The 15,590-nt window shown below is 35.4% G+C and overlaps 1 protein-coding gene across 4 annotated transcripts in view; it reads right to left on the bottom strand.

Moving 5' to 3' along the window:
* LOC149567494 (uncharacterized) overlaps positions 1 to 14,021 on the bottom strand; it is a 64,828-nt gene extending 50,807 nt beyond the window's left edge. Inside the window, exons 1-3 of one of the 4 annotated variants that reach the window (XM_089820688.1) lie at positions 13,583 to 14,021; positions 13,009 to 13,097; positions 12,205 to 12,779 (exon numbers count right to left, since the gene is read on the bottom strand). In XM_089820688.1, coding sequence (XP_089676814.1) covers positions 12,205 to 12,756 — 552 coding nt within the window. In that variant the 5' untranslated portion in view covers positions 12,757 to 12,779; positions 13,009 to 13,097; positions 13,583 to 14,021. Of the gene's footprint in view, positions 1 to 12,204; positions 12,780 to 13,008; positions 13,098 to 13,509 lie in introns of all 4 variants that reach the window. The other 3 variants (XM_089820689.1, XM_089820687.1, XM_089820685.1) reach the window with 3 other exon arrangements.
* Positions 14,022 to 15,590: the final 1,569 nt, after the last annotated feature.

Raw genomic sequence — 15,590 nt, 5'->3', positions numbered from 1 at the left:
TTTTATCTTTGTATCGTCTTTCTTGGTTTTGCATATTCTTTCTGGTTAGGTTTCATTCTTCATCTTATGGCTTGTTCACCTTGTTTTTGTCCTTGAGTTATCAATCTATATGTTCATTTTTATTTATTTTTAATTGCTTTTATTTTTTGAATTTCTTCTCTTTCATTTAAGGTCAAACTCATTTTCTTCTTCCTTTTTTATCTTATGATCCCCCCTCTCGATCTTCGTGAACCACCTCACCCCCCCCCCCCCCCCATTCCCTCCTCTTTTTATATATCTGTGTCTCCTTTAGTCTGCTACTTATTTTCTCTATTCTCTTGATCTTCATCCTGATGATGGATCATTGTGTGTGATCCGAAACGTTGATGCTTAAAAATTCAGACACAATCGAATTCCACAAAAATTCTGATATTGCTAATGGATTGTGGAAATTAGATGACACCAAAACCAAATTTGTTGAGATTGTTGAGCCCGTGGTGGATAAACCTATTGAGGAACTTACTTGTTCTGATTACAAGTTTACAAAGGTTGAAATTGAAAAGCAGTCACGTTTGAGTTGTCTGCAAGATGCTCAAGATGCATTGGTTAATATATCAAAGAGCAATCATGAGCTTTGAGAAAAGAAAAATCAACTGAAACAAGAGGTCTCTCGTCTGAATGAGGTCATTTAGAAACAATCTTCTCAGAGTGTTGTTGTTATGTCTCAAACATCTAAGGAGAGAAAGTTGATTGAGGTCGCTAAGTCTTGGATACAAGAAATCATTTCAGAAGGAGTTCAAGCCATCACAGAGACATTTGCATTTCTTAGGCGAGTCAAAGAGATGAATGAAATGGAGCGAAACTTAATCTTTTCTTTGACTCAAGATGCAGATAACTTGAAGGAAATCCTCGATGATTGGGATGAAATGATAAAATTCGATCTAGATGCCTTAGTCTCATGTGACATTCTTCTGTCATGTGAAATGTTCTTCAGATTTCAAGGACTCATCGGTTACAAGGAGGAAACATTGAGGAAGTTGATCACAAAATTGTAGGTGGCCTTTGAAGATTGTCAAGCAGTTGAAACAAGTGTTACTTGTGATTTGGAACAGATGGGATGCCATATTACTGATGAATCTGGTAATCTTATTACAGTAGAGAGAGTAAATTCAAAATATACAATCAAGATCAATGCTGATGTAGATTCCGAAGATTTTGGTTCGCACACGATGAACAAGTTTGTCTTGTATAAATCCTTGACAAAACACTTGTTAACTACTATAGTGGCAAATTTCAAAGTTGTGCAATCAGCGTATGAAAATGCAGTGAGAGTAGAAGCTATATCAAAGACTATGGAAATTGTTGATCTTCCCACGATGTGTGACATCATTGTCAAATTCAAGGCACTGAGAAACAATCTTTACGATTGTTGTTTTTGTTTTTATTTCATGTTAGTAGTTGTAAAAGATGCATTACATGAAAAAGTGTAATTACATGTAATGCGAGTTACATGTATGAAAAAGGATGTAATGTGAGTTGCATGTGTAGTTGCATGTAACCCTTTTCCTATAGTTAGACTAGGTCAAAGTTGGTTGAGTTGCTCCCACTTTTTCCTCCACCTTTTTCTCAACTCCTGTGCCTATATAAAAGAGTGCCCCTTCATTGTAAAATCATCATTATCTTTATGCAAGAGAGCTCTAGAGAAATTGTGCCAGCAAAACTTTATTTGTGTAAGCACTATTTTGAAAAAAAGTGAATACAAAGGAGCATTTGAGACTTAACTTTAATTAAGTGAGATTGTTACTTGCATGAGTTATTAGATTTGTCTATAATTCATTTAAGTTATCTTTGATTCATGTTATCTTGTGTTATTGGTAATTGTATCTCGTGAATTGAATAGAAAAGAGTTAAGAAGCAACTGGAGCCAGAGCTTTGACCAAGAGCAATTGTGGAAATATATAGCTAGAAGCTTTGTCTGTAACTTATGTTTTCTTCTTAATTCGCAAAATAGTTAAATTATTCTTACTTTTAGGAGTCTTTATGCCCTAATTGTAAAAAAAATTTATACAGAAGTACGACAGGACTTAAAACCAAACCGGTACATTTTCAGCTAGCCTTTGAGTTAGTGAAGATTTATCGGTATCACCGTTTCCAACTCTTGATAGAAGTGTAGTTAGAGATCCACCCTGCCCATTACTCGCTCCACGAGTAAGTGGATTCTTTCTTGAAAGATAAGAAGAAAGGATATTGGTAACACCCATTTTATAAAATCTCTCAACTTCTTGCTTACCTTGAGTTGATCCAAGGAACTGTGAGAAGGGGGAGCCTTCCCTTTAGGTAGGAGAGACTCTGTCTCACACGTTGTGGCTGGTCATCCTATTTTGCGACTAGCTTTTTACCCAAAACTGTCGGTTGCAAAATATCCACCCAAAAGGCATATTTCTCCTAAGATTGGGTATCATAGCATCAGCTTATACATATTGGCAACCTGGTTGTAATCTTCCATTTATTCTACAATTTCATTTGTCTTCGTTTGATTACCTTTGCATTCTTCTTCTCATTGCTTCTATATACTCGCCAAGCCCAATAAAAAACCTCAAAAAAATTTGGCCAATTTTTTAAAAAAATTGGGAACCTAAAAAATAGCTTAAATTTAATTAAAAGTACTTTTCTTTACAAAATTCAATGAGAAGATGCATCCAATGAGTTAATTAATTAATGAGAACACAAAAGAAGCAAGCAAAGTTTAGATATATCTAAATGCAAAGTGGGTACAAAATCGGATTTTCTTGCGGAATGTTGATGGCAAGAAGCAAACTAGTAAATAATTTCTATAAAACTAGAAGTAAATACATCATTGTAGTTAGTAAAACTATAAGTAAATACATCACAGTAAATTGTTTCTTTGAAACTAGAAGAAAATACATCATAGCATAATAATCAAGGCATGAGTTTGAGCAACTTTGGCCTACTAGAAAGTAATGCCTGTCTTGGGTGTGAGCAAGTGGTTGAGCTAAGTCTGTCAAGACTTAGGAATATAGAATTGAAACCGAGTGATTTGTGAGAAAATGAGTTAGAATCATTAGAAAATCATTGTTCTAGGTTTAATTCGACCTCATGTAGCCAGGACAGTTTGTGGGAGATAACACTATTGAAGGCATGTTGAATCCTGAAACTTGGTTAAGCCTCGAATTTTTTGAAAATCCCCAAAATCTAGAATCTGCATTTTAACTCCTATGAAGCTGAAACCTATCTCAAACATCCTAACAGTATTTATACAAATATAACTTAAAGTATAAGGAAAAAACTTATACTTGAATGTTATATTTATATAATCCTCCGGTCCTTGAGCTGCAAAAATAACTAAACAATGCTGCAAATGCAACTGGTATCAAAAAATAACATTTCTAGGCGTTTGACCTCTGATTGCGCTGCACGGACAAGTGTTTTTCAAAAATTCTCCGAATATTTGCTAAAAACTCGGCGAGTTTTGCCCCTGCCTAGTTGCCCAGCGAACAGAAAAACTCGGCAAGTTTTCCAACTATGTAGCTTACTAGGGTGTATATAATACATCTCAATGACACCTACAACTACCTATCCAAACAGATTAATTTGTATGCAAGTGCAAGTCAAACATAGGTCAAACATTTTTCACCCTACCTCTTTCCTTCATGCAGATTTGATTTCTCATTGTATGTGTGTTACTTACTGCATTAACACATTCTATTTACTTTTTGACCATATTGCCCTAGATTTAGCACCTACTTAATCATTAATTAATAATTTCCTTACTGCCTTCCATAGCCCTTAGTTTAATCACCCTTTACTTTATTCTCCTTTATCTTGTTCTCAAATATGTTGCCCTCCTAATATTGCATATAGATTCTTGTCATTGTGTCTCCGCTAATAGAAGCTTTGGCTATTTAGAGATTGTTATTTTATAGATCTTCATCTTAGTGTATATAGAGACAACATTACATTTGAGGGCATAATGCTTTCATTTCATTCTCTTATATAATAGATTCTTAGCTATACATAGACTCTGTCATCTCCCTTTTCTAAAAATAGTACTTACTATTTATAGTAAGTCCAGTTATCCAAAAATATGAATCGGAACCTTACAAATAAATCAGGAAATGTTATCTTTCATGGCTAAACAGTTAAATCAATTTACTTATATATTAATAAATGGCATTTGAATGGTTTTGAATGCAAAAGATGACATGGGAAGTCAAAAAGGATGTTATGGCAATGTTGCATGGAGACGGGGTCACCTAGGTACTTCGGGTATACGTATGAGTATGTGTATTTTCCAAAATAGGGGACGGGGATACTTGGGCACATCAATTTTTTTAATATAATTTAATAATTTATAGAAAATATGAAGATATAAGTCACAACAATGTGTTTTCAAAACAAGAACAGTGATAAAGTTTGCAGATGTAATATAGTGTTTACAGTTTCAGATCTGCAATATATTTGTAAGAATAGAAGATCATAAATCATATAACAATTACATATTCCAAATGATAAACTTCTAACTCAAACAGTGATAAGTTTACTGTTAATCAATATTGTATCAAAGTTTCAAACTGATAACATATTGAATTAAGCTTGATAAACAGCAAGCTGATATGCAAACAAAAAACTGAAATGGATATTAGAGATCTTTATCAAGGTCCTAACTATGATGCTCTCCACTAAGTGCCCATTGAGTATTTAGTACTTAGGCACATGTACCCAGTACATAGATTCGTGTACCACTACCCAGTATGCATCCCAGGGGTATGGGTACGAGTACCCGTGCAACATAGCATTTTGGAATTTTACATGTCACTTGGAAACTTTTGACAGCATGAGCAAGTGGCTGGATACAACGGAGAGAGTTAAGCAATTGAAGACAAGCAGACAAGGAGTTCCATTCTTGGAAAAGCAAAGAATCTTTCCCCTTGGTCATCAGTTTTGAATGCTTGTTATTTAGAGGGCTTTGCTACCATGTTCTTATCGATTGACTTGTTATTTTGCTAATTGTTTTGCTGTTCTTCAAAGGCTGTCAAACTTGTGGTGTGAGGGTTTCCAGGTTACTAAGGATAGGAGCCATAGGTACACTGTGGTGTGGTCTCATACAGAGAGTACATTGTGCTGAAGGTTCAGATTTCATAGTTTATTTATGCATTTTGTGAGGGTTTTGTTAGTAGCTTGTTTGAGTGGTCTGACTTTTTGTTTCAAGATTTTGTTGTAGCTTTCATACCAGCAAAGAGGATGTATTTTTCTGCTATTATGATTTTAGAACAGATATGTTATTCCAGACAGTTGCTCCAAGTGTGGTGAAGTTTCACTGAAACTGTGCTGTTTTGGTTGTCAAGTTTGTAAAGTTTATTCCAGAAGCTATTGTCAATGTTATTTGTTGTTTGAATTCATTTTATAACATTAGAAAAATGGTTATTCATTGCTGCAAACCTGAGCTACACCTATTCATCAGCTGATGTGAAGTTAAATGGATTTCAGTTGTGTTTATTTAGTTAATTGATTAACCATGTTTGAAGCAATTTCAGAATTTTGCAAAATAGTTATTAAGGGTTAATCCCAAATCTGATATTCATATAAATTAATCGCAAGGGTTATTATAGACTATCTGGATACACATATTCCAAGTCTTTCTAGACACACATTATTATGTTTATTTTGGGCAACTTTTGATGAAAAAATGAGCATTAGTTCTACCTCCACAAGAGAACATGGGGGATATACATGCATCACTTCAAAAGATAGGTAGGTTGAGCTATTTATCTTTATTTGCAAAACCTGTAACTTAGTGGACTGAGCTATTTATCTTTATGTAAAAATCTACACCTTCACCACATATTCTTCCTGAGCCAGAAACCCCAACTTCACTCTATAGACAGGTATGAACCTCACGGAGCAATGGAGCATATCCATACAATGTAAAAATGTTTTACTGGCACATTCCATACCAAGGGACTTGTTGAAGCACCACAACTCCCATGATTGGTATCCGTATATCCCAAGACTGGAATGGGCTCAATTAGAGCAACTGCATTGCCACAATCACAAATTGATCTTACCCTTTGAAAATACTTTTCAATAATACTTGTGCTCCCTTTGTCTTAACCATTTTAGATCCTATTCAACAATTTCAGCCCAATAAAACATTCCTTCTGTTGTTTTTCTCTTAAGTAATATGTCATGATATTGGAGTATCGACCTTATACTTGATAAGGATAAAAATAGCAAGAAGAGGTCCTTAAAAAACAATCCAGGTTCAAGCAGGAAAGCTTCTCTGAGAATATCCTGGGCATTCCTGTCCTTGGTACATTTCAGGGAAGCAGGGATGCCCAAGAAACATCCCCAAGGATGTTCTTTCTTTTCGGTCCCACTAAACATTTCCAAGACAGTAAGGAGAATGCAAATACATCATAGAGACAGCTTTTGATGTCTCAAATATCCCTCAACCTTCCCAAGGACAACCAAATATACCCAACACATTAAATTATAAAAAATGAAAAACAAAATAAAGGGGGGGTGGGGCACCCTGACAATGTTAAACTTTTTTTTTTTTTAAAACACTTCTGACTATAGATAAAATTCTTCTTAGCTTCTTCAAAGAATTAGATGCTTGAAGTAAACATTATATTTTTTATTTAGTACACATTTCCTGCGATTCCTGCCATTAGAGTGCCATGCCTCTTATGTTTCTGCTTTTAGGCTTCATGTAACCCAATCACTCAACCACCTGCATTTTTGAGGGTGGTCTCTAAGAAAGTTTTGGGCAAAACTTTGGAGGTCTCCTGCCAAAAACCCAGTTATGCCCAATAATTTGGTTACAGCTTCATCATTAAGGACTTTCACCATTAGGAACCTGTTGGCATTGACATGAGAATTGGTGGAGATTGATTGGTTGTGAGGTGCAGTCAGAAGTAGTGGAGTATTTGTTTGTCACTGATGGCAACAAAGTCATTGCATAAGCATGGATTGATCGGTTAGCCAAGGCAAGTGATCGGTGAGTAGGTTAACGACTAAGTGTTATAACCGGTATGCCAGAAGTGCAACAAGTTAGATATTTCGGTGGTGATCACAATGCAGGACGAATCAAGTGGAGCAATCATAGGTGAAGCTTCTATTTAATGTATACAGACTGTGCACTCGTAATGCACAATATGGACAAGTGAGCAAGGTTTTCAGTGTTAGAAGGTTTTGCAGGATATATGGCTTATGTTCTTGAGCTACCAATGACAGATTATTGATTGGTGATCGGTATGATCGATGTGGTGAGAGTAGGTGTGATGACGTGTCCCAATCAATTGAGGATGTGATGAGCTGGCATTTATATGATCAAAACAAGGATGAAGAAAAGATTCCACAAAAAGTTGGAGAAGGTCAAACACATTTTAACTGTTCTTGGGGATATCATATGAAAACTCTAATGTTGATCAAGGCAGTGATCGAAAACATGTTAGGGACATCGGGATATGTGAATTGCATGTGGTATATATGCAGCAAGTTTGAGATTTGAATGGATGGCGAAGATTAAGCAACATTAGGATTGAGTAATTTGTATGATGTTGTTCTAAGAGAAAGTATGTTGAGTATGGTGAGTGCAGGAGGAGAATTTCGTGATTATAGAGGGTGCGATCAAGGTGTGAAGTAAAGATTGAGCAGTGACCAATATCAGAGTGGAGAGAGCTGATTGAATCTGACAGGCAAGCAGTGCTACTTACAGATCATTCAATTTGTTGTTTCCTAACAGTTTCAACAAGGGAAATCCCTTAATTGGGTGAACTCTAACAGGTCTCTTTGTGTAAATCCTTTAACAGAGCGGACTCCCAGAAGGAGTTCTAAATCCTCTAGTGAGATAGATCCTAGCAGATCTCTATTGTACTCCTAACAGTATACAAATCACTCCTAACAGGGTGAACCCCCTAGAAAGGGTATTTGTAGCTCCTAACAAGGCAAACCTTTTTACTGCAGTGAAAGGGCTTGAGGGTGTCATCCCCACCGTGGTTTTCTCCCTCTAGTCGAGGGTTTCCATATACAAAAATCAATGTGTTATGGGTGTTGCATGTGTGGTTGACTGATATTATTTACTTCTCTTTAAATTCTGCAATTATATGATAATGTGTTTTAGAAGTTACTCGAAGATAATCAGATTGGTAGTTTGATTTAGTGGTTTACCTGTTTGCACTGATTCAGCCCTCTGCCCAACCCACCCCCCACCCTCAGCGCTTCTACATACCAACAGAGCCATCATCAATTCACTAGCCATTGTTCTCTTCATGACCACAGATTGATGGTTATGATTAGAAACAATCAGACAATTCATTCCAAAGATCTGTAGCCGCTGTCTTGTTAAGAACAATGTCAACTTTAGCTAAGCATGATTAGAATGTAATCAAATCCCATTCAGAAGACATGAAACAATCTTCCAGCTAACAGTTTCTGGAAATGACTTCCTATGATAAGTCAACTGCAAATTCTAAGCAGATGATTGATAATTGCATCCCAGAAACAGGCAATGTTTCTCAAAATAGACATGCAGGAGGACATCTTCAATGGAAAAGAATTGTCATGGAAAGAGGTTGTGAACACTTGTGAGAATTTCAGGATGGCCTTGGAACTGCAAGTACAACAAAAAAAAGAATTATCTACAGTGGGAAAGCAAAATACCAGCTTATCTGTATGAGTGAATAGATAAATCCTCAGATTTACATGGGTGAATAGATAGTAGATACCATTATATGAATCCTTTTATTAATTACTTGTGTCAAGGATGAGCATGGATTAATGCAACAAAAATAGTTCCAAATTCCATTTTAATAAATCCATTATACTACCACGTTGTCAAGGACAACGGAAACATATGCTTTAAAGTTTACCCAATCCCTAAGAGGATTACACCTTGCACCCTCTCAGTTCCCAATTAAAAGAAAATCCCCCCGTAAAGATCCTTCTCAAGCTGCATCCTACATAAGAAGTTGAGAACAATTGCCCTCCTACTTAACTGCTCAGTAGAAACTTAAGCTCCAAGTACAGTGACCCTCCTCTTTAACTGCTCAGGAAAAAAAAATTTAAGCTCCATATCATCCATGAAGTTCAAATAAAATTCTCCTAGCTGAGAATGTGTGTCTGCTTTAAGCAAAATGTGTGTCTGCTTTAAGCAAAACAACCAGATGCCTAACAGCTATCAATAACAAACTTCATTTATAAATCCTCAAACTCACTTGCAGATATATGTCATATTCTCCTTTTGGGGATTCTTCAAAGATGTGGATGCTTGGTGGAGCATCCATAGACCAGCACTTGCTTTTTTCAGCTAGATGTTGCAAGTGTTATTTTATTGACCTGAAATTTACTGTTGTTCTTGCCATCAAAGGCCATAACTCTAAGTTCCTGTCTTGAATTCCTACGTATCTGAATAGCTTAACCCCTAAATTTATAAGATCTACCCCTGAAAGATGTACATAGGCAATAATTGCAGGTCTCCCAACTGAAAACCCTCTTATAGTAAATATTTTGTATTCAGCTCCATGAGCAGGATATGGCTTCACCTAAATAGATAATTGGGTCTCCATATCCACATGTTGCTTGTTCAAATGAATTCAATAATCGAATGATTGATCCAAGAGGTTTGCAGATATTGAAGGAAAAATGAAAGTTAACATCCCTTAGAGCTGACATTCAGAAAAGATTCAAATCTCATTCAAAAGACATGAAGCAATCTTCCAGATAGCAATTTCCGGGAACGATTTCCTCTGATGCTGTAACTGTAAATTTTAAGAAGACAATGCATGATATCAGGCCAGCACAATAGTCTGTTCCTCAAAACATGTAGGGATGTGACTCACCACCGAAAAAGGTCATGAACAATCTTGAACAATTCAAAGTGATCTGAAAACTGCAAGGAGAATGGAAAAAGTTATATCTACAGAGGGGAACCAGATAACTTTTGAATCTATTAGGATGACCAGGAAAATCCTCTGATGTGAGGAAAGAACAGGAAAAAATCCTTCAAACATACAGCAACAACCCTTGAATCTGGAAAGGGGCAGAAAAAATGTCCTCATAACTGTAAGAGTGTACTGAAAATCCTCAAATAGGGACAAAATGGTTCGGGCTTCAAAACTCACAGTAGATGCAGGATAAAAAACTAGGGAAACAGGAAACCCTATACTTTTAGGATTGAACATTTGAGGTTTGCATTATTAAGCCACCAATGTGAGAAATTTCCATAAGATCATGCTGATTAGCTGCCTCATGCACTTCGAGGAAGCAGTTATCTTGGTGGCCAGTTGTGAGGTCTCAAGGCTTATTCCATGGTTTAAGGTAGTTTTTGTATTTCATTATTGTGGGAAGCAAGGTCTATTGCCTTATTTAACATTGTATATATAATTGCTAATTCTATGGTTGAAAAATCCCCTTCCTGCTTTTATGGAGTATTTGTCTTTCTGTGGGTGGTGAGAGAGGGGAGCAGTTATAGAAATTGCACACCCTCTCATTACCCTTACTCATGAATCCTGGCAATTTTGAACCTATCTACATGTGCCTGATTTGCAAACTGCTTCATAGGTAAAGACATACTTGAATAACCTTTCTCTTTGCTCTCTAGTAGCACATATTATTTCAGTTTACCGTTATTCCATCCATGGCAGGGGACAGGGCAAGGAGAAGAAAGATGCAAAAATAGTAAATAGTAAGACCCATTAATCATTAGGAATGATAAAGAGTATTCTAGAAGGAAGCCAGAGCAAGTAAAATCCTAAAACATTTCATTTACTTTGCAATACTCCTAAAAGAAGAAGAAATTTCATCTTGTGATCCAATCCAAGAAATGCACTGTGAAGTTATCATTCTATACTTACAAGGAAACAGGTTATGATCTCTATGATTATTTATAGCTATTTGAAGTGAAGGTAGAAAACGTCAAAACCTGTGAATCAATTTGTCTTTGTATCTGCACAAAGAAAAGATAGAGGTAGCTGCTATTCCAGGAACATTGCTTAAGCTATTACAATTTCCTTACAGAAAAACCTCTCCTTACAGAAAAACCTCTCTCTCTCTCTCTCTCTCTCTCTCTCTCTCTCTCTCTCTCTCACACACACACACACACAATTGCAAGGAATGGTCATTTATTTCAAAATGAACATAGAAGTAGCAAAACCATATGAAATTTAGTTTTAGCTTTCTATATCCATAAGTGCAGCAATAATAGATAACTGCAATTGGATCCATAAAAGTTTTTCAATTTAGCACACCCTCGTGACTTTAAAATGCACTCTAGTGCTTAGAAATACTGTGATATTTAGCATTGTATTCATATTTGTTAACTTGATAATTTCAGGGGTTGAAGTGATTCTCTTCCCACTCCCCTCTTAGTTGGGACAGGTGGGGTGCAGAGATGCAATTGTGAAAACTGCATATCTAGCCCTATCATTTGTAATAATTCACAAGCAGTTTTTCTTTGCTTTTCCTCTTTCAAAATCTCATCTCCTTGTTGGCTCTTTGGGTGAATCTCCGAGCCTTCGCATTTCTCTTGGTAACATTTCTTAACCATCTAACTCTCTAGATTGTAATTATTTCCTTACTTTGTACTTTTCCTTTCAAATGAACATCAGACAACTCTTTCAAGTTTTTATATCAAATGCTACTGCCTAAAACAAAATCATTTTCACTAGTACAAATATACTCTGAGTTTACTCATTGTAGTCTTGCTAAAACTATAGAAAAGTACAGGAAAACCCTCACAAAACACGGATCATAATCTTAAAAAATGTTTGATAAGAGTGTCAAAGAAGTTGAACCTGATTGATTAAAGCATTGGGTTCTCATTGTGGAAACCCAAGATTACATACGCGAAATGACATCTTATGTGGAATTCTAAGTTGTGACTTAATCTTCTATTGTTTTCTTCTAGTATGGATGTGACATCAAAGTGGATTTCTAAGGCATGATGCATGCTCTTTCAATGTCGGCTTCCAGCATGATTGCTCAATAGGAGCTAAGTATTAGTTCAATGTTATTGATCAAAAGGAGCAATGTATATGTCTCATGTTAATGAATGAAAGAACCTAACTATTAGTCAGATGTTAGGACGAGCCATATTTGTGAAGATTCCTGAATATAAACTATATATGTTTGATAATTAAAGTAATACCATCAAACCTGTTCTCAAAGTAAGCATATTTTGCCAAAAATAAAAGAAAGACTTACGCGAGCGGTACTTTTCTTATGAATATGGTAGGTTCGGCCATCCTTATTCTCTCCATACCAATAGAATGTCTGAGTTTCTTCAATAAAGAGAATGCCTCCTCCATGTGCCTGTATGGGCCTACCCTCTGTGTCACACCATTCTCTGCCAGGATAAAAGTAGTGCATGTCTTCATCGGTTTTCAAAGGATTCACAGCAAGACTTTTTTCTGGGAAGTAAAGGGATCTCCTTTGAGATGTAACATCAAGAAAATCATCTATTGGGGTGTATTTTTTCCCTCGTTGCTTTGCTGATGGGGAGACAAATTTTTTGCCCCTCTGTCTGACTTCAAAGCCCCTGTCCTCTATCTCTTCATACTCTCTATAAATAGAAAGATGATTTCCTTGCATTGGAGGTTTTTCTCTATTAAAATTCGATGGAGTTAAGGTATTGTAAGCATGAACCAATAGTATCCATGCCGCCAAACTCCAGATTATAGCAGACAAGGAACACTTGCTTCTTGCATTGCAACTAAAAGCAGTTGATCTCCCATGTTTGTGTGCCATTTTTCTCATTCCTTTTATTCTTCCAGACAACGCTGCAGAAAACACATGGAAGAGTACACGTTAAAACTTCCACAAATTTATGAATCAAATCTATAGATCGTGTATTATACATCAATTACTTAAATTCCGACTACTATGACCATCTCTCTGTTAATGCGCATGCATTACGGTTGTCAAAAAACCAAAAAACAAAAATAAGGAAAACACAATTATGTCCCAACGTTAGTATAGGGATTAAAAGCTTATGAAAGAAACCATTACAAGCAAACTAGGAAACTGCAGAAATTGATGGCTTAAAAATGAAATCTCCATTGACCGCCGTCAACGTACAATATACTCCCCTCCCTCACCTGAATGAAAATAAGTGGAAAGAATCAAAAAGCGATTTAGTTTCTAATTTAGAGGACCATGTCTGTAAATTAATGTATGAAGCCTCAAGGCATATACAATGAACAATCAATTAATGGGGCAAGAGCTGAAGGGGAAAGTTTTGTTCTTCCTTGACCAGGGGGATTAAACACCCTCTCGTGTTCGGCTTTAAAGTGTCTATTGGATAAAGCCTTGATCTATACTTGCACAAAGCACATTATTCTAGCAATCAAGTAATGTTATCTCCTTATTCCCATCCAATCTCAATCCACAATTCAGGTGGGTATCGCTGCACAGGTAGTAACTAACATATAATATTATCATTTATACAAGCCAATTAATTACATTCTACATCGATTAAACATTTAAAAAAATGAATGGATCAGGCGTTACAAGCTAAATTTCCTCCGTGGGTTAGCATAAATCTAGTTATTCGTAACCAGGTTCATAGCATATGCATTCGCACCAGATTCCAAGCCAAACATTCTGAATTTGCACCGAACATATTACATCCGCCCGTTTTCACCGGTCCTTTTTCTTCTGGTCTGCAATCGGAAGATACTATAGCAGAATAAACAAGTAGAGCGACAAAAAATGAATGCAATTTCCTTTGGTAGCGTATGTCTGAATTCGTCTGCGTGGGAGGGCAACTGGCAAGTGTTTGACGCTGACCAACAAGGGCAACTTTCTACCGTAAAAAAAGCGGAAACTCCGGTTTATTAGGTGGAGGTGGAGTCAACACCTGGCGGACGCTGATAAGTTTGGTAGAGCTAAAGATGGAGAATCGCCAACTAATCTAGCTGTTTTTCTCGCACCTAGACTCCAAGCCTCAAGGCAAGGTAATCAAGCTTTCAATTCTGCTATCTCGCTTTCAGGTCTGGACAGGTAATCTCCATCTAAAATGTACTAAAACAAAATAGAAATCCCTTTTTTCCACATTCACAAAAACTCGTGATTTTTTTCCAATTTTTTTTGTTGCTTTCAATTATAAACTATTCTAATCATGAATATCGAACGCTCAAATTTTCAGAAAATTTCAGAATATTTTCAGTTTTTTTTTAATTTGTCAACTATACTGAATGGAGGATAGCAGCTTGATGGTCGTATTCACTATTTTTTTCAGTTAAACAAAATCGAATTATAGAATTAATAGATTAATTTTTTATAATAATTGTCAATATAATACTTAAATTTATCAATAAATTGTTATATTCACTATACTTAATATTTTTAAATATATTATATAAACTTGTTTTACTAATTTAAAATATTACTATGTGAAATATAAACTTAGAAACTTTCTTAAGTTGACATATATTCTAATTTATAATTATTTTATATAATTTTATACTATTTAATAAAATGTATAAATTTAGAATCTCAAATATGAGATTTTTACAAATATTATTATTTTATATTAATATTCATATTTAAAATAATTTTTAAATTATTTAGAAAAAATGATAACTAATATTTTTCTTAAAATGTAAAACGAAAGGCATTAACATAACCAAACCATCATAAAAAAGACACATAACACATAGGGGTGACCATAAAATTTCAAGTTTGCTCAAGTTCTATTAGGTGGAATGGAAGGAGAAACAAAGCAACATTTTGTTATGGAATGTCTAGTATATAATGACATGTTTTAGTTATGTAGATACCTTAGAAGTAGATAATTTGTGTAGTCTATTCCAAGAACTTGAGTTGGATAGATCAAAAAAATTGGGGATCAAAATACATTGTCAAAGAAGATATCTTAAAAAGAGGTTACAAAGTGCTTAAGACCTTGGCACACTATTCTTAGGGTGGGTGCACTTAGGAGGTCACATTGGTTGCTTTGGCCTTGTGGATGTTATTAAAATTGTGCATTCATTCACATAAGATATTATAAGATATTATAAGGTTTTAAACAATCCAAATTTAAAATGGATTCAATCAAGACAATATTGCAAATGAAACTCCTTGTAATAAGAAAGTATGAGGAGTATTTGGGAAGATGATCTAAAGGTGATTGAAGATTGTTACTATAAGTCTTTCTTTTCTAGTTGATTATTTATCATCTTATTCATAAAGTAAGATTTTAAAAAGTTAACTCCTATAATTAGATGTTATATTAGGCCTTATTTTTGGCAATTTCAAGACTTAATATGTTCGCCATGCTTAATCCAACATCTTGGGTCCTTTTCTTCTAGTATCATCTATTTATTTCTAACTCCCCCTTAAAATTTAGTCTCATTTTCCTAGGTATATGATGCCTAGGTGGCTTATACCCTGACATTTGGGCCTAAATTTGAATGGGTGGCCCACTACAATGTGTTATTGGGAATTCTAAATTTACAAGGTTGCAAGTATATAAGTGGCCTATTTCTCCTCATTTTGGCATCCATCAATCTAACCACAAGCATAAATTGATTTGAAGTTTTCTCCCACATTTTCACATTCAAGTGTTCAAGATCAAATTTCAAGCGTTC

The sequence above is a fragment of the Cupressus sempervirens genome, chromosome 3 (genome assembly GCF_028749045.1).
Source record: "Cupressus sempervirens isolate cs-2001-9-10 chromosome 3, ASM2874904v1, whole genome shotgun sequence".
NCBI lineage: Eukaryota > Viridiplantae > Streptophyta > Pinopsida > Cupressales > Cupressaceae > Cupressus > Cupressus sempervirens.
Note: the sequence above shows the minus strand (reverse complement) of the source record. Positions and strands in the feature narration are given on the sequence as shown.